The following is a 20,907-nucleotide window of genomic DNA, read 5'->3' as shown; positions in this document are numbered from 1 at the left end:
CTTTAATTATTTTACCTCAACATTTTTATTATATATTTATGTGGTGACATTATATGTACATGGTATTAGAGAATCATCTCCAGAGAACCAATATCTAATTCTTTTGAAAAATTCATCAGCATTTTGATTTCAAAAAGCAACACAAATTCCCAATTACCACTATTTTGGTATGATCATCACACTCTGTACCGCAGCAACACCTTGTAATACTTTACAGCATAAGCCATCTAACAGTTAGGAACTACAATATTGTGCCATCACTTGATAAGTATTAGATAGCCCACACCTTCACAGTCCTGGAAGGTTCTTCCAATGCTTTTGCTGATGATTTATAGCATTCTTAGTGCAAATTCATATAATGTGCCACATCCTTAGGGGATAATTTATGTAAAGGACTGACTTTTTTTCTTGTAATAAGCACTATTACTTGAAGTCAAAATGTAGCACAACCTAAATGTTTGTTCAGTAACACACATTATTAATACTCTACATTTATTCAGAAGTTTCTGTACAGAAAAATCCCAAATGAGTTTACAGACTAATATAGATAGATAGATAGATAGATAGATAGATAGATAGATAGATAGATAGATAGATAGATAGATAGATAGGAATCATTCGGTGGAACACAGCAGCTGCCCTCAGGCATGACCATTATAGAACATTTTTTCCAAAGGAAAGGGAAGGGGAGAATCCCTAATCTACTTAAATAGTAAACAAAACAAAATATCTAAATTACAAAGGTAAATTACAGCAGAATTATACACAACAGAGTTGTCCATATTGGGATTCAGCCAGGACAATGGGATTAATGAGAAACACACTTATAAAAATGCTATTGGATATATTAAATGACTACACCTGGTCAGGATCTCTGTTTTACATCTCATTTGAAGGAAAAGACATCCAGGAGAGTGCAGTGGTCCCAAAGCAATGCCAAGGCTCCAGTCATGTACTGACTGAGGGGGAAGAGGGTTTCCAACTGTATCACAGTCAGCAATTCCTTCTGTTCTTTCCTCTAAAGATCTCCAATCCAGTTCCTGACCAAGTCTGATTTTACTTAGTTTCGCTCTCATTTTATATACACAAATGCCATATTTACATATAATGGCATTCATGCTCATCACAATGGTGTCTGTTCACCTGACATTGCTAGCAGGGGTTATGGTTGGAAGTAATGACTGAAGGATAAAATGGAAAAGAAATGAAGTAGAAAAATATATAGAGCAACTGCACAGATGGGCTGGCCAAAGATCCACAAGCCCCTTCTTAAAATTCTGCCAAAATGAAGGCAAGCTTGAGATAATTTCGATGCCTCTGATGGTTAATGCGAAATCCATTCTGTCAGTGATGATTTAACCCCAGGGCTGCCGACCTAGCTATTGTTCTCTTCTTTTTTCTTTCATGTATTCTTTGGAACAAACCAGATTCCACCAAATGATAGGTATTTTCAAAAATTACTGCTGAGGAGACACCACCCCTTTGATCTCTTATAAGGCCTTCACACTACCTCTCTTCAAATTACCAGTTGAAAACTATATATATATATATAGTTGAACATGGTATATTATGACTATACTCAATAATTTTTTTTCCTGAAGGGTATTTCCAGCAAAGGGCAGCTTAATACAGGTGCATTTGTTAAGTAACAAGGCCTCTTCCTTGTTAGTTACATGAAAGGGTGTTTGTTCACATGTGGAAACAAATGAGTGAGATTTGTAACATACACATCTCTGGTGCACATGATTTAAGCACAACACTATTGTGTGTGTGGGTTTTATATATCTATCATCTCTCTCTCTCTCTGTATATATATATAAAATAAAAACATCATTTTTATAGAATGTCTTATATAATGTCTTTTATATAATGTTCCTGACAGATTTGAAATTCCTTGTACAAACTTAAATTGAAATACAAACTGTATGCAGAGATAATTTAATTTCAAAATACTTTAGAGGGTGTGTGTGAGGGGGGCACCACTATTTAATACCTTATACCCATATTATGTAACCATTTAGGAAACTAAGAATGAGATATCCTACTGAAACTTCAGGAGGAATTAGGAGGGCAGAATCCAATCACCTAAGCTGAAGTTTAAACCTGGATCGACAGTATCCTGGCGGGCGGTGGTCTATGACAGGGGACTCAGGACAGAGTTCTGAAGTAAATTACAAGACCATTTCCATTAACTAACATGGGCTTGACATTTAGCATTTTTGAAGAGGCCTGAAAAAGCATTTGGCTGCAACATCCTACCACCCCTAAAAACAATTGATTCCTGTCCACCAATATCAAACCATGATTCACAGGACTGACCAGAGGATTTTCAGAAGGGTTAGAAAGATGATTTCTTTGGGATATGCTCCTGACTCATCTTTCATAAAAGCATGTGCATATGATCAACAGAAGAAGTAGATCCCCATTCTTTGTTCCTTTTGAACCTTCATGATTTTTGTTGCATTATTTTGTGTGTTCTTTATATGGAAAAGGACTAGAAACTTTATATATAAATGTAAGATAAGATGCTTCTTTACATTTCTATTTCTAGCCAAATTGATTTTTAATTGCACCTGCATTATCAAAGCGTGATGGATGCTGTAGTCCAAGGTGCTACAGACTCGATGTTTAGAACTCTCAGGCGGACTCCCAATACTCCACTAACCCACCTGGGACCAAATTTCTTTTTTGAATTATTTCCCTCAAGGCCAGATTTATAAGGCTTTGAGCTAAAGCACTTTCATTGAGGAGAAAAACTGGCTTTGAAACCTAGACCTTGAGAGGTCTTCTATCCAGTCCCCTGCACTAAAGGAGGATTAAGCATTATCTAGACCAGTGATTCTCAACCTTTTTCTTTCTGAGGCCCCCCCAACATGCTACAAAAACTCCACGGCCCACTTGTGCCACAACAACTGTTTTTCTGCACATAAAACCCAGGACTGGCATAAAGGGGTAGCAAGGAGGACAACTGCTCAGGCTTTGGCTTCAGCCCTGGGTGGTGGGGATAGGAGCCCTGGGCTTCAGTCCCATGCAGCTTTCCACCCTGGGCCCAAGCGAGTCTAACACTGGCCCCAAACCCCTGGTTAAGAACTGCTGACAGGTGTTTGTCTAACCTGCTCTTAAAAACCTCCAGTGATGGAGATTCCACAGCCTCCCTAGGCCATTTATTCCAGTGCTTAACTACCTTTACAGTTATGAAGTTTTTCCTAATGTCCAACCTAAACCTCCCTTTCTGCAATTTAAGCCCATTGCTTCTTATCCTACCCTCAGAGGTTAAGAAGAACATTTGTTCTCCCTCCTCCTTGTCACAACCTTTTATGTACTTGAAGCCTGTTAGGTCCCATCTCAGGCTTCTCTTCTCCAGAGTAAATAAACCCAATTTTTTCAATCTTTCCACATAGGTCATGTTTTCTAGACCTTTAATCCTTTTTGTTGCTCTTCTCTGGACTTTCTCCAATTTGTCCACATCCTTCCTGAAAGGCGGTGCCCAGAACTGGACACAATAGTCCAGTGGAGGCCTAATCAGCATGGAGTAGAGTGAAAGAATTACTTCTTGTGTCTTGCTTACAACACTCATGATAATACATCCCAGAATTATGTTTGCCTTTTTTTTTTTTTTTTAAACACACTGTTGACTCTCATTTAGCTTGTGATCCACTATGATCCCCAGTTCCCTTTCAGCAGTACTCCTTTCTAGGCAGTCATTTCCCATTTTGAATGTGTTCCTTACGAAGTAGAGTACTTTGAATTTGTCCTCATTGAATTTCATCCAGATCATTTTGAATTTTAATCCTATCCTCCAAAGCACTTGTAATCCCTGCTAGCTTGGTATTGTTCACAAACTTTTTATAAGTGTACTCTCTATATCATTATCTAAATCACTGATGAAGATATTGAAGAACTGGACCCAGGACCAATCTCTGCAGGACCTCACTTGATATGCCTGTCCAGGTTGACTGTGAAGCACTGATAACTACTCTCTGAGAATGGTTTTCCAACTTGCTATGCACCCACCTTATAGTAGCTCAATTTAGGCTGTATTTCCCCAGTTTGTTTATGAGAAGGTCATGCGAGATAGTATCAAAAGCCTTACTAATGTCAAGATATCTACTGCTTCTGTCAAAGAAATCTGTTAGGTTGGTTTGACATGATTTGTTCTTGACAAATCCATGCTGACTGTTACTTATCACCTTATTATCGTCTCCGTGTATGCTAATCGATTGCTTAATTATTTGCTCCATTATGTTTCTGGTTACTGAAGTTAACCTGACTTGTCTGTAATTCCTTGGGTTGTCCTTATTCCCCTTTTTATAAATGGGCACTATATTTGCCCTTTTCCAGTCCTCTGTAATCTCTCCCTTCTTCCACGATTTTTCGAAGATAATCACTAATGGCTCAGATATCTCCTCCGTCAGCTTCTTGAGCATTCTAGGATGTATTTCATCAGGCCCTGTTGACTTGAAGACATGCAACTTATTTAAGTAATTTTTAACTTGTTCTTTGCCTATTGTAGCCTCAAATCCTCTCTCATTTTCACTGGCATTCACCATGTTACATGTCCATCTGCTTTTAAACTAAAAGTCCTTTAGCACTTCTGCCATTTCCACATTTTCTGTTATTGTTTCCTGCCGCTTCTCATTGACTAATGGGCTTACCCAGTGCTTGGTCTTTCTCTTGCTTCTACTGCATTTGTAGAATGTTTTCTTGTTACCCTCTATGTCTCTAGCTACTTTAATCTCGTTTTGTGCCTTGGCCTTTCTAATTTTATCTCTTCATGCTTGCGCTATTTCTTTATATTCATCCTTTGTAATCTGACCTAGTTTCCAATTTTTGTAGGACTCTTTTTTTGGTTTGAGATAACTGAAGATCCCCTGGTTAAGCCAGGGTGATCTCTTGCCATACTTCCTATCTTTCCTATGCAGTGGGATAGTTTGTTTTTGTGCCCTTAATAATGTCTCCTTGAAAAACTGCCAACTCTCTTGAACTGTTTTTCCCCTTAGAATTGCTTCCCATGGGATCTTATCTACCAACTCCCTGAGTTTGCTAAAACCTGCCTTCTTAAAATCCATCTTCTTTATTGTGCTGTTTCCCCCTTGCTATTCCTTAGAATCATGAACTCTAGCATTTCACGATCACTTTCACCCACACTACCTTTCACTTTCAAATTCTCAACCAGTTCCTCCTTATTTGTCAAAATCAAATCTAGAAGAGCCTCTACACCCTAGTAGCTTTCTCCAACTTCTAAAATAAAAAATTGTCTCCAATACTTTCCAAGAACTTGTTGGATAATCTGTGCTATGCTGTGTCAGTTTCCCAACAGATGTCTGGGTAGATAAAGTCCCGTGCTTTGGATGATTTTGTTAGTTGAACTGCAACAGCTGCTTTTAAAAAATGTGAAAGAAACTAAGGTTTTCCATAGGAGGAACAAACAAAAACATCAGAAGACCACTCTATAACTAGTAATGGAGAACAAATAAATAAATGGAAACTCAAACTAAACAACTGATATTGTCCTTTTAGCTCATACAACACAGAGATATGGATGAACTAGAACAGAATATGCAAGTATAATCCATCAGTGTGGAACAACAACAGATGCTGGGTTCTACTGGGTAGGATCTTTGATAGTATAGGTCCAGACAACTTAAACTTCACTCAACTTCAAAAAAATTAACTTCTTAAGTATTGAGAAGGTCTGGGAAAATGAAAGTGCATTACATGTAACAGCATGTACCACAATACAAATGTCTGTGAGGTGATTATTATTATTTTCTTAACACAATTTGACACTTCTCTGCTCATACTGTAAGCACTGTATTTTCACCCCAACAAGAACTTAGCTCAATACTAACACTCTTTAATTTTATGAGGGGATAGCTGGGCAGGTATTAGAAACTATCTCCAAAACCAAAAATAATCAAATGTTTTATGTTGCATGCAAGTATAGGATAGTTTACACTTTGATTAAACCTTCTAAGCCATGAGAGATTTATTATTAAGAATGTGTCAGTTTTCTGTGTGAAGACATGAAGCAACTTCCACAGCCACTGTTGACTTGGTCAATGTGATCCAAAAGGATTTTCCCATATTAGAGAGGCCAACATGCTCTGAGAGAGATAGATATTATTATTATTATCTATGTACCACCTAGCTCCAAATTAAAGTTTAAACTGTAACTGTGTGTAGTAAGTACATAGGAATTATTAGCCACCACATAAGATTGTCCACCAGTGATATACCTCAGATACATCAATGATATTTTCATTCTCTGGACAGACAACTTAAACTCCCTCATAGATTCCCACCACAACTTCAGCAATCACCATCCATCCATCAAACTCTCTCGAGAACACGTCCACATCAGCATCAACTTTCTGGACACCAAATCAGCTTCAACAATGGAACCCTACAGACACTGATATGCAGATCACCACACCTACCTTCCTAGACCCAGAAAACACCCCAAACACAACAAGAAATCTGTTATCAACAGCCAAGCACTCTGATACCACAGAATATGCTCTGAGGAGAAAGTCCAGGATATACACTTTCAACTACCTTCTTCAAACAAGGACACTCCACTAGAGAAGTAGATCACATCATGGAAGAGGCCATCCCAAATAGCCCAAGAGAACCTGCTTCAATACAGAAATAAAATCCCTTCTGACTGCAAATCCCTAGTTGTCACCTACCATTCCACACGGAACCCATATGGGGTATCATTAAACAACAACAACGCATACTCAGTGGGGATCCCATCCTGAAATAAATCTTTCCTAAACGCCCACTTCTGGCCTTCAAACAACCCCTGACTTGTCCATGATCAACATCAGAAGAAAGATCCCCACAGAGCAGGACAAATCAACTCAAAGCAGCAACAGATTCTGCCACAACAACAGTGCAGACATATCTTCACTGCTAGAATGAACAATATCCCCCACAACACATCTTTCAAGATTCATGGACCCTGCACATGCCTATCACAACAACGTGGAATACCTCATCCAGTGCACTAAATGACCCAACAACAATTATGTAGGTGAAACCAGACAATCTCTACATTCTCAAATGAACTCACAGGAAACCGAAGAAAGACAAAGACACTATCACCTGTGGATGAATGCTTTTCACAAAACTTCAATCTATATCTGACCTTTCAGTCCTCATCCTCAAAGAAAATCTGCACAATACTTTCAAAAGACAAACCTGGATGCTTAAATCCATTACTTTACTCAACACCAAAAATCATGGACTGAACAGACACACTGGATTTATGGTTTATTACCACAATCTGTTACCCACTAACCTCCTTTTTTTTGTCCTATGATTGCAGAGGTGTTAACAGGGCATTCTACCTTGAATGATCCCTTAAAATACCTAAAAAAAGAAAAGGAGTACTTATGGCACCTTAGAGACTAACAAATTTGTTAGTCTCTAAGGTGCCACAAGTACTCCTTTTCTTTTTGCAGATACAGACTAACAAGGCTGCAACTCTGAAACTTAAAATACCTGTTAAGTACTTAGGCTAAACAATCTGTTCCACCTTGCATTTTACTGTGAGGCTGGGAGTTCCTTTCCCAGACCTGAAGAAGAGCTGTGTGTGGCTGTAAAGTTAGTGTCTCTCTCACCAACAGAAGTTGGTGCAATAAAAGATATCACCTCATCCACCTTGCCTCTCTAATGTCCACTAATTAGTTCAATTTGCCCTAGTTTTTGACATCCATTGGTAGACACAGTCAGAAATGCTAGTACATATTTTCTGATGAGTTTTAGCTAATAAAAATACATAAAATATAGAGATCTACTGCTACACGTCAATTCAACCTTTTATCAGAACTGCATATAATATGCGAAAGACATTTCCAAATTATAAAAAATACTTCCATTTCACAGGAGATTGATTAACAATCATCAACCACTCAGCTATCCTCCACTCTCAGTAGATACTCCTGTGGTTTCTCCCTTACAAACCTACAATATAGTTTTACTACAGACATATCCAAAATTCAAGAGGTAACAGTGAACAATAATAGTTCACCTGAGAGATATCAACAACCTTTCTCCCAAGACTTTTTGACTGATCAAGAGGGTGTAAGAAGGGTTGTCTTGGAACATGCTTGAATAATAAATATGAAGTTGTTTGAACACTGGTACATTATACACATTCTGCTATGTTTGGTTTTTTTAACTTTTGTACAAGAAATATTTTAGGCAAAAAGGCATTTTATGGAAATTAACACTGGAATTTTCAAGGAAACCTAAGGGAGTGACAAGCCCAAAATCCACTGAATTTCAGTGAGAGAGACGGGCATCTAAACCTTAGAATACTTCAGAGATCCCAGCCTTCAATAGTAAGGCAAAATATTGTATTGATGGAACTCTGCTGTAGCTATTTAATTTCAGTAAACTACAATAAACAAGGAAGCTTTTCCGAATTACAAATTAACATTTTCTAAACTAATTTAAACTTAATTTTTAACGTTAATAAGAATATTTAAATTCCAATGGTTATGCCAGAAAAAAATGGATTGTGTTATATTATGTAGGTTTCATAGCAATATAGCATAAAGAATCATGACTCTCACTTGAGACCTTTTGATTCCAGTGCCAATTTCCATAACCATATGCATTAAATACCAGCACTTGCACAGAGGATGCCAATAAAGAATGGTTTGACATTCAGCACAAGAACACATTAATTGGAACATGTATCATGAAAATAAGCATGAATAAGTCATTTATCTTGCTTTGCCAGTTTGTTATGCTGTTTACTTTAAAATCAGCAGACATTTGCAAAGAAGAAGCTTTCTCAAGATTAAAATACTGATATTGGGTCAGGAGTTAGCTGAAAATCTTGTTCATTATGCAGAGTTATAAATTAACATCTTCTTTTCCCTAATATATATACATTCTCATATTGACGCAGGAAAATTAGCATTGAAAATGTAGTATTGATTTTTAAAAACATAAGCAAAACGTATTCAACATTTTGCTCAATTTTTCACTTTATGCTAAAGTTAAAAGGAATCTTTTAAGTAAAATTATGTTTAGGTTTCCCGCATGCAAGGTACCAAATTAATTACAATTATAGGTTAATAATATTTGTCTATAGTTCTATTGTAAATCTCCAATGACTTGGTAATAATTATTTAAACCTTAAAGAGGGGTTTGAAAAGGACTCAGGATTGATAAATGGATAGGTAAGAGATGATCTACAGAAGCATGCTGAAAAATAGAACCACCAGTCTCAATTGTCTAATAATATAATAAGTGAGAATAAACAGATGCTTAAAAAAACAGAAAGGCTGGAAAATCCAGTGTGTAGGATCCTCAGAAACCTGAGCTTCCAAATGAGGAAAAAGCTGAAAGTATAATTGATCTATTTATCTGTTTTCAGAGAAAAACGGCTTGCCACAGTTAGATTGCAAGTTCTTCAGGACACATATCAGCCTGTTCAGTAATTAGCATAGCAGGGTCTGATCATGGCCAGGGACACAAAATAGAATATATTTTGAAGTGAACAGGAGTATTGAATACCACCGACAGGATGATAGATGCTTATCATATTGTAAGTTTCTAATCACCAAAAAAAAGAAAAAATCTTGGGTGCAGTGAGACCACAAATATATAAACAAAACATATCTATATAATCACTGCACCCATGATCCTCTCTCTCTCTCTCTCTGAGAAACAGAAAGAGAAAATATGTAATAGAAAAGATCCTGGGTGCAGTAAGGCCACAAAAAAATATTTTTAAAATTTGCATTTAATCGAAATCTAGTTTGTAGGAGATAAAACTCAGACTTTTTTTTTTGCCTCCACAATATCGTTTGAAGCAATTGTCACTTTTAGCATTGTAGCCAAATGGGCTTTACAATTTTTCAACGCTCCAAAATACATACATATGGATCAAATCTTGTGGGTCTACAAATCCAAGTCAAATGGAGGGCCCAGTCTTCCTTGTAAGACAATGTAGAAGCTGCATTTCAGTATCCAGCAAAAGTGCTCATTTGTCATAAGGGGAGAAGCAGTACTTATTTTGGAATGCTGAAAATATGTAAAAGCCATTTGGCTACAATACCAAAGATGACAACTGCCTCAGAACATATTGTGGAGGCAATAAAAATCTGTGTTTTATATTCCAGAAACTAGATTTTGAATACATGTACTATTCTATTACAATATATGTACTCTATACTGTATGTTATAGCATACAAAATAAAATTGTAAATTATTTTTACTTCAACAATTTCCTATTACATAAATTGCAAAAGAATTATACACCTCAAAAGTCACATTTGCGGTGTCTGGTTTATTGCTCAGGGGGAGAAATGAACTTTCAGAAATTGAATTTAAAGTGGAACTATGATTCTTAGATAACAAAAGATCATCTCAAGATTTCTGTCATATTATTTACAAGTAAAAATCTGTCCTCATTACAAAGTAAAGGGAGTGCAGATATGGCACGAAAATCAGATGGTTGAAATTTTTAGAGCTGACTAAGCGATTTAGTGACAACTTCCATTGAAATTAATAGGAAGAACATTCATTCCATTCTAGAGACTGAGTGCTTGTTGATGTGTTTCTTAGGACTTTTATACTTTTTGGTTGATTTTAATAGAGTTTTGATATGAAAAGCTTTTAAAGATTGAAGGGCTCTTTGGCTTCCTGTAGTTGGGAAAAATAAAGAAGAGACTCACAATGTATGTGTATGGATAATGGCACCTCGCTTTAGCATTTTATATAGTTGAACTTAATAGTACAAATTGAAACGGTTATTCCACAGATCAAAAACAACAAGGAAAAAACTCCACCTTGCCCTGTTCTGGTTAGGCTTATCAATTTAAATTTCCCAGCACAAAAGGTAGCACCTCATCAGTTAACTTTCATACATGTACAGTATATTATATATCAAATTTAACTGGATAGCATAATGAAATACTATAATGAGCTGTGCAGAGGAACTGACATACTATACAATTTCATCAGTTCCCAAAACCATAAATGGAACCCGACAAGGAATTAAGAAACGTATTTTTAACAAACTATTGCTGTACTAACAAAAGTTTAGAAACTTTTTTGGTCAGTTAAATTGTTTGCAAGAATACTTTTTCATTAAAATGTATTATTTTCACTATTCTTAATGAAAGACAGATAGCCTATACATATTCCCAACTATACATGGGAAAACAAAGTGTATCTTTTAAAATTACAATAATATTTATTTTATGTTACAAGACACAAGAATATGTTTATCATAAAACCGCTTAGAAAAAGAGATTTTTCTTTAGATTGCAGTAGTTTAATAGTCCTAAATAAGGTCAGCAGAAACTAATATAAAGCACTTCAATTTTGGTAGTAATAATAGGAAATTATTAAGTATACCTAATGGTGTTTTTACTCCTAATTTTCCAATTTTGAAAAATTTAAATTATGTGTATCAACAATGGTTAGATTAAGTCAGAATAGTAACTATATATGCACCTTTTTTTCTGGCACACAAACATAGGCTGGGTGCATTCTATTAAGTTTTAAATTAAAGAAGCTTTCCAGTTCCTAGCAAGTAATGTCAATCTTTAGCCTGCAACTATAGTACCATTCAAATTATCTGAATCTCTCCTATCCAAAACTTCTATTGCCCAGAACAAAGCTATGTCCATTGATAATGCCTAGTCAAAATGAAAATTCCCTAGGTTATCCAGAACCTCCGCTATCTAAGATAATTCAACATCTCCCATAATATTCACAAGAACATAAGAATGGCCATACTGGGTCAAACCAATGGTCCATCTAGCCCAGTATCCTGTCTTCAGACAGTGACCGATGCCAGATGCCCCAGAGGGAATGAACAGAACAGGTAATCAACAAGTGATCCATCCTGTCGCCCATTCCCAGCTTCTGGCAATCAGAGGCTAGGGACACCATCCCTGCCCATCCTGGCTAATAGCCATTGATGGACCCATACTCCATGAATTTATCTAGTTCTTTTTTGAACCCCTTTATAGTCTTGGCCTTTACAACATCCTCCAGCAAAGAGTTCCACAGGTTGACTGTGCATTGTGTGAAGTAATACTTCCTTATTCAGATGATAAAGGATAAGCACGAACACCACATATTTTCCTCTCCCAGAAATTGTGAGATTCTGTTACAAAGTGCATTTGGAAGGTGGGGGAAGAGGGCAGGGAATAAAAAAAGCCTTGCATGTAAAACCCACTATTAAGTTAGCAAAATATAAAACATTTCTACACATTTCTTCATATACATGCTGATATGCCAGTGCACCTCTATTTCCAATTGACACAGAACATATTTATACATACCACAGTTTGGTGGTTAACTTGAATCACTTCATCTCCAGCATGGATTTTCTTGCACCGATCTGCAGGTGACTGAATTTAAAATAAAAGAGGTGATAAAGAAGACAGTTCTTACTGGTCACCATCTCTCTTTCAGCAGTACGATTGCTACGCTATGTAAGTCAGGTTAGATTCATAATTACATTCTCCAATGAAGTAAATAAATAAAAAAGATTTTTAATTAAGCCATTCACAGTTGTTTGACACAATATTCTGTATAACTGTATGCAAGACAGTAAAATGTTAAAAAGATAGTAATGTTTATGTTATCAAAGGTTAACCAGTTTCTAAGGATGCCTTTTTAATACTAATAAGTTACCAATCGTTTTAAGACATCTAATATCTGTAAATCTTAGAGGTCCACCTTCTGCTAATGCTCAGGGTGCCAGAGCTCTAATGGACAACAGCTTCATAAATATACTTTGCAACATTATGTCTTTCATGTTCTAATCTAATTAAAACAAATACTTTAAGTGAACTTCAGAAAAATCAATATTTTTTTGCATGCAGATACAATCAGTATCTAGGGTAAGACAGATTAACTGTAAATTTATATTTCTAAACTATTATTAGTTGTGAGAGATGCAACTAGAACATGGATCCTGTAAAAATCCATACCTTCAAAGATGAATTAGTAGAGGTAGTTTTGCTTCTCTAAATAACAGCCTCATTTAAAAAACCCATTTCTATTTCTCATATTTCTATCTTTAATATATGCAGTGTTGTCTTAGAAGAGCTCCGTGGAGCCCAAAAGCATATCTCTTTCACCAACAGAAGTTGGTCAGATAAAAGATACTACCTCACCCACCCTGTCTCTTTAACATTTTCAATAGACTAATTACTCTTGGTGCAAAACAATTACACTAAGCTTTCTATAAAGCAATACTTCTTTGACTTTTCCCACCCAGACTGCAGCTGATAGCATGTAGATAGAGCCCCACCAACTTCAACTGGGCTCCGCACAGATACAGAAGTTCACTTGCTATCAATAGAAGGATCAAAGAGCCACAGTATGAAAGTGTCAGGATCTATGCCCCAGGAACTGCAAAAAGTTGCTACATTTTTGTTTTGAGCAACTAGAATCAGACACATTAACTTTATCAATGGCTTTACTAAAAAAGAAATGATCTAGATGTAATATTCCCAAAGTCCAGAATTCAGTTTAATCATAACAACATAACTGAACCATTTTGTCTGTCAAAATGTTTGCCTCTTGCAGTCACATTGTCCCCTTCTGCTGTGATCATGCAGATTTCACCATAATAAGCTGAGTCAGCATTTGGATGGGAGATGTCCAAGAAAAATATGTGCGTTGCAAGAAGTGGTGTTAGGGAAGAGGACCACCCATGGAATCATAGACTATCCCATATAGTGTTGTGCAGGTGAAAGTGCCATTTTGCATATAACATGTAAAATTGAAGTCCTGGCCACTCACTGAGCTCTTTCAGTACTAGAGATAATTGCATTCCTCTCATTAGAGGGTTGTTGATTTTGTGATTGGCTGGTTTTTCAAGTAGGAATCAATACAGACACCTGCACTGATGACTATTTCCTTTTACAGTTTAGTTTAATGAAATCAGAGGGGGACTTTATAAATAACTACTTTCTAAGAACTTCATATGGTGATTGTTAGCATAAAAAAGCAAAGATCCGACTCTTGAAGCACTAGTGTGTGGACTGATACATGTCACAACATGACTCCAGTTTGAAAATATTTCCTTTTGAATCTCTTACGAGGATACTCATCAGAGAATTAAACATTTAATTTTGCAAACAATGATCAGTTCAGGTTTGCTTTCAACTAATGAATCGAGTCTCTCATTTTTCTTACATATTTATATTATGAATTGTAAAAATGTACTCACCAGTCTTTTTACACCATGTACAAACTCCCTCCCCACCCTATGCACTCATTCCTGACCCATCACCCCGCCTCAAGGCATCCCACATAATCATTACTTTCAAGCTAAAGTCTGAGTAAAGAGATAAGCCTTGAATCATGAGGTTAACACATTCTAGCTCTACAGGAGCACCAGAGAAAACACAGTACAGAGCCAAGAGACCCTCCATGGAGAATCTGACTCCATTCTCTCTGAGCTAAAATCTAAAGATTTATAGCACAAATGCCCAACTAATTTTAATGGCTAAAATGGTATATTGGGAGAGAAATGGCTTCTAATGTTGCCAAGATCCAAATCATAGATGGCTGTATAGACGGACATCAAAGCCTTGAATCGCACCTAGCAGGCGATTGCAGAGTTAAGGATAACAAACGTAATACGCACTGCATGCTTTGCAATACTAAGTATATAGGTAGCTGTATTTTGCATAGGAAACAGCTTCTCAGTGGTTTTCTAGAGTAGCTTCATGGAAAGAGTATTGCATAAATCCTGCCTGGAGGTTACAATAGCTATGAAATGCTCCATATCAGAAAAAAAAAGATCACAAACGTTTGGTCATACGTAGAAGCAAAGAGATTTTTTGACTGCCACTGCCATTTAGAAATCCACTAGCATCCCAGATTGCAAAGTATCAATGGAAAAAAGGTAGGTAACATCTTCCCAGAAATGACAGGCACCAATCCTTTCAGAATCTGTAGATGCTTCCTCTTGTACACCAGTATGACGCCTGTCTTTTCCATATTATGCATGGTCCTAACAACCAAATGTTTGAAAGATGCTAACAGCTTACTCTCCATTAAAACTTTATTAGCCATTAGTAGTAGTATGTCCATATCCAACCAGTAGGCTGAAGCTTTCTTAACACCTCCAGGGCTTCAGTGCATGAAACTGATCAAGACCAAATTAAAAAAAACATTGTGTTTGCTTCCTCCTGACAGGACTCTGCTACTATATAATTATATCGATGCATAAGAGAGGAAATGAAATGAATGAAATCTCAAGATTCTTAGGGAATTCATTATCTTCCCCTTTGTGAAATAAAACATCCCAGTAATTTGTAGACTTTGTTGGTTGTATATCTTAGTTTTTTAAGTTTAAGGGAAACTCAAATTTCAAAACTCTTCTCTCATTTTTGCTTATGTCTCCCAGAAATATCACAACCCTCCTGCACCAACACAGAACTGTACTTAATTCCACCGGTGATGTTGAGAGCTGTGGTTTGATTTGTAAGAACCCTGACTGAGTCTTCAAGTTCCTTAATGGCTTATGTTGTTCCTCCTTCAGGAAGACTGGTGTTCACAGAGGTCCTACCACAGACATATTGTAGAATACAGCCCAACAACATTGTCTGCAGCAAGAGAAAGAAGAAATGGTCAAAGGTCCAAGGAAAGCTTGCATGCTGCAGGTCCTGTGGAGGACCTGATCCTTCCCCACACACATTCCTATTCTATCTGGCATTCTATCTGGCATGAGATATTTCCAGAGTCCCAGTGCAAAAATCAGATGTAAAAGTATTCAGTATTTTAGACGCTTCATGTTTGTCAGGAAATGATATAGTAGCAGAGTAGAACAAGTATTTCTTTGTAAGTTTGTTTGAGCATGAGGTCATCAGGAAGTTTTCAAGAGAAATTGACTAAACAATCCTGAAAGCTGCACAGTCTTGTGTTAGAGGCCTGCTCTGTATCTATTGTTATGGATTAAAGCCCTAAAAAAAACCCATCAGCTTGCCATCTCCCTAATGGGCAGCCAATTCTGTACAAAGGGGGTGGAGGAGAAGGAGAAAGCAAACTATAAGGCAGCTGAAAAGTATGCAGTTGTGTTTTGCTTAGAGTTCCCTTTGGTGTCCTTCAATGAATAAGCTCACATCTAAGTGATCCCTACTATAGAGAGGCAAGGTGGGTGAGGTAATGTCTTTTATTGGACCAACTTCTGTTGGAGAGAGAGACCAGCTTTTGAGCCACATAGAGCTCTGCTTAGAGATCTGTGTGGCTCCTAAGCTTGTCTCTCTCACCCTCAGAAGTTGGTCCAATAAAAGATATTACCTCACCCACCTTGTCTCTCTACCATCCTGGAATTGATATGGCTACAACTACACTTCCCTACTACAATGTTACTCAGAAGTCTATGCAGAAATGTACAACAACATTTTTTAATATCAATTTCAAAGGATGCACTTATTTCCAAATTTACTTCCATTACAAAATTAAATGAGGTTGGATAGACATAAAAACTATTTTTTCTTGTGCCACAGCAAACTCCAGCATATAAGTCAGTACATATTAAAAACATTTATCTTTTACACACAGTCCAAGAAAACCCCAGCAAGTCAGTTGTCTCCTAATTTGATCAAGGGAAGCATTTTAAATACCTTGCAAGAATGAAGTAAAGATGACTGTCCTGGATTAATAAACAAAAGCAATCTCATTTTTGCCCTCCAACTTGCCATTGATCCCTCACAGCCAACTAGCAGAGTTTTGCAAACAAAATATAGTCTGTAGCGAAGGGAAGGCATTAACCAAATGTAAGGTCAAAAAAGCTTCCAGGCCTGAATGTACAGTATTAGCAATACTTACATTTTCTGTTGTTCCAGTAATTACATGGAGACCATCATATGTTGATTTAATGTACATACCCTAAGAAAAAGACATCATGGGAAAGAATTTGTAAAGTATTTCATAAACTATTACCATCCAAAACAATTTGCATATCTCTCTAAAAGGAAAATCTATCAATTATTTGAGCTATAAATTAACACATGCCACAAGGAATACCTCTCTGGACAGAAAAGTGTGGTGCGGTGTTTTTTTTTTTTTTTTCTGGAATGGGGGCGTAAAGGAGAGAAGTTAACTGAGATAGAACAATAAGACTGAATGATTGTGGCACCTATACAGAAGTTACAATTTGAAGCTTTATCTTTGTGAATATCCATGGCTTTAGTGGTACCTCACAAATATCCCTTATACTAGAAACACCACTGCAACATTATCTGCTTACAAAGAAACCCAACTGCTGTATTAGGATGACTGGTGCCTTCAGCTACCAGAATCTAAGGTTTCATTAAAAATAAGTTATTTAGCCATTAATATTGCAAAGATAAACTTTCAAATGTGAACCAAGTGGAAACCGAACCTTTACATAAGTTACCTGCAACAACAGCTCTAAGAATTGCTAACTGCCTCATTCACCTCAACACCATGTTAACTGTAAACCTTAATCATGACAATTTGCTAACTATTTTAATGCTGATCAATGCACACCAAAAAGAAGAAGGATTACCATATATGTAGAACTGTATAATCTCCTGTGAGTGACATCTCATTTTGAAGTCATAAGAACATAAAGATTAGTTTGTGGGCAGATGTTGGGACCATACCAGAACTACCTGGTATATTTTAATAGCAAGCACTGAGCCACAAACGGGGGAATACACTACAAAACTAACTGCTTTCTTTTTTAAAGAGAGACCCATCTGTAGTATGATAGTATGTTGTACAAGTAAGAAAACTAACCTTATCATCTAATCATGATTTTGCCAAGTTTAAGACCTACATAACACACTCTTAGCAAACCAGATGCCTGGCAACCGTAGCGAGAACCAGAGTTGGGGGAGCTGCCACATTCCAAGTCATGCTCTGCACCCTCACCCTCCTTGCAAAATTCTATCATTCTCTGGGTGACATCAGCAAAGAGGCCCAAATTGTTCACCCTAGATGCCATGTGCTGCTGTTCAATCACTTCTACAACTCCCTTCCTTCCCTTTCAACAGACCTCTCTGCAGAAAGGAGGCGGACACTGGGCAGGCCAGGAGAGCACTGCTTCCATTCTAGCCCCTCAGATCAACCCAGGAAAGATAAGTTTTCAGGTGACATGCTGTTCTCTCTCCTCTACCTGGGGCACCACAGCCAAGAGTGAATCCCTAGCAGAGGACGTCAACTGGAACTGTGCTGCCAGGGAGTGGTCACCAGAGACTAGACCAGTGGTTCTCAAGCTTTTTAGGGTCGCGCCCTCTCTTACCCGTGTCCATGCTTGCCCCCTTCCCACGAGCCGGGGCCTGGAGTGGGGATGCAACTCTAGGTAAGGCAACCACAGCTGGGACTGCGGCTTGGACCGGGTCTGGGAGCAAGGTTGGCAGTCGAATTAGGAGCAGAGCCCCAGACAGGGGCTGAGTCTGAGGGCGGGGCCAGAGCTGCAGCCGGGGCCAGGAGTGGAGCTGGGTGGCACTCCCTTCCCACCCTCTGTGCGGGCTTGACTGGGCCCCGCCACACCCCCAGGAACTTTCCTCCATGTCATCCTAGGGGGACGTGCCCCACAGTTTGGTGACCTCTGGACTAGACAGTGAGGATGCATGGAGCCTCCAGATGGAGGGTTTTGGATGCCTGCAAATCTCCTGGGATTAATAATGCATGGGGCCAGTCTCTGCAACCTTTCTGATGATGAGGCGGGGTGGGCAACCACTCCCAAAATGGAACAAAGTGAGGGGAGAATCCCCCAAGAGGACCATTGAAGATTTCCTCCCACAAAGCCTGCCTGCTTCCACCTCCTCCCCAAGAAAGGGATTATCTGACTCCAAATTTTTAACTTCCCTATTACTCCATCATTCGGCTCTGCAAAGATATCCGCAAAGATCATTCTGCTCCGCATAGCCCGAGGCAGTAAATCATTGGCATCACCCCTACTGGACATGCCATGCTACCACGGGCAAAGTAGAGACTGAGTTCCACTCCATGCTGCTCAGAACGCTCCATGAGGATTCCTGTCTCTCTCCCCCCCCACCCTCTTGTGCCAACACACAACTTGCTCACTCCACAGTCACTCACTACTGGGGACTAGAAGGGAAAGTCATTGTAATCCACAGATTCATAGGACAATGTCATTTTCCCATTAATATGTTACCCAGCATCATGCGATTTTCTATTTATTTAGATAAATATCTTTAATAGCTATCACCTGTGTAAGGTAGGAAAGTGCTATTATTCCCATTTTACAGATGGGAAACTAAGGCATAACGAGGCTAAGGCCATATCTACATTATGGGCACTATAGCAACGCAGCTATAGCACTGTAGTTATGCCACTGTAGCACCATGGATTAGATGTTTCCTACAGCGGCGGAAGGTGTTTTTCTGTTACTATAGCTAATCCACCTCCCCAGGCCATGGTAGCTAGCTTGATGGAAGCATGTTGATCTAAATTCTGAGTGTAGACCAGGGCTAAGTGACTTGGCCAAGGGTCACAGAGCAAGCCTGTGACAGAGCAAGGAACTGAAACTAGATCTCCGAGTCCTGAGTTAGCATCCTAACCACTGGACCATCCAATCTCATTTGTGCAGGAGTTCAGCACAAATCAATGTTTTCAGAATTGTTAGGGTAGTAAAACTCCAACTGACTTTAGTGAGAGCAGAATTAAGCCAACACTGAGAGATTTAAAAAAACCCTCACCTTTAACGTGCAAGAAAAATGAGCTATTGCATTCAACTATAACAGTGAAATATAGACGTTTCCATTACTATGTCATCTCTTGAACGACCAGAAGAGCTAAACAAAAAAGTTTTCAGTCAGATTTGCTTTTAATGAAGTTATATTTACTATACACACAACATACTGATCTTGAAAATAAGGTAAAAACTAGGGCTGATGTGTCACTGAAACAATGCACATAACCTTAGTCAAAGAAAAAAATCAAGCATAATCAAGAACAAAATAATCTTAATGTAGATCTCCAACATAAATTAGATCTATGAAGTGAACTCAGTTCAAGATAGGTACATACATAAATTGCAAAGTACTGAAAGGAAGTAAACAATGATGAGTATTATTAGATGTTCAGTCAGAAAGTAAATGGATAGAGTCTCAGTGTTTACTTCTGTATTTTAGCTTTAATTTAGCATTACTCTGAAGATGCTAAGGGTTTACAACTATGCTTTGGCAAAGGATTACAGGCCCCTTGCAATCTATTCCTTTCCAGAAATGAAAATGGTGACTTTTAATTCAAGAATAGGAAAGAGGTGGGGTTGTGGAAAATTTTCCTTGAAATGCTGAGATCCAGTGTTGGATTTGCATACCACTCAGGGCATGTGGGGACAGAGGGGGAGAGGAAGCTGTTCCCTTGATTATATAACATCACAACTGTGTGAGAGCCAAGATTGGTCTATATTTCCAAAGCATTTTTTAAATGAACAGAAGAACCCCCTTTTACCCTAAAAGGTAGTGAGGATACATGGCTTTGAGGGGATATGTATGATTTGTAGTCTCTTAAAAATGAGGAAACTACAGAAGTTTACAGGGTTGTTTTTCCCCTAACGATATTGTAATAGCACCCTCACTGAACATGGTGCTTCATGTGTGCTGTTCAACAGCACTAAAGTTGGCAGGGATAATGCTCTAGTATTCAAAGGCAACTCTAAAGTTCTGGAGAATTTATAAGAATAAGTCATGCCAAACAAATTAAGTGGTAATCCAGTTAATATGTCTGAAATAACCTTTGAGTGCAATCACCATAAGAACAAGGAACTCGTGTGCACTTAATTTAAGGACTAGCCTTCTTAATGGATGCTGCATATTTAATAACATCGGAGACTACCCAGATCAGTTACTGGCAGATGGTCTGATTTAAAACCAATTAACAAATTTTATCTTGGGGCTAAATATTATT

At 37.9% G+C, this 20,907-nt stretch overlaps 1 protein-coding gene across 4 annotated transcripts in view; it reads right to left on the bottom strand.

Annotated features, from left to right (window-relative positions):
* CNKSR2 (connector enhancer of kinase suppressor of Ras 2) overlaps window positions 1-20,907 on the bottom strand; it is a 376,791-nt gene that overhangs the window by 178,494 nt on the left and 177,390 nt on the right. For all 4 annotated transcript variants that reach the window (XM_048862811.2, XM_048862821.2, XM_048862830.2 and 1 more), the window contains 2 exons: window positions 16,831-16,890; window positions 12,321-12,389 (listed from right to left, as the gene is read on the bottom strand). In XM_048862811.2, the coding sequence (XP_048718768.1) occupies window positions 12,321-12,389; window positions 16,831-16,890 (129 nt within the window). The remainder of the gene's footprint in view (window positions 1-12,320; window positions 12,390-16,830; window positions 16,891-20,907) is intronic.

Source organism: Caretta caretta, chromosome 1, assembly GCF_965140235.1.
Source record: "Caretta caretta isolate rCarCar2 chromosome 1, rCarCar1.hap1, whole genome shotgun sequence".
NCBI lineage: Eukaryota > Metazoa > Chordata > Testudines > Cheloniidae > Caretta > Caretta caretta.
The sequence above is the reverse complement of the archived record's forward strand: the minus strand, read 5'-3'. Positions and strand labels throughout refer to the sequence as shown.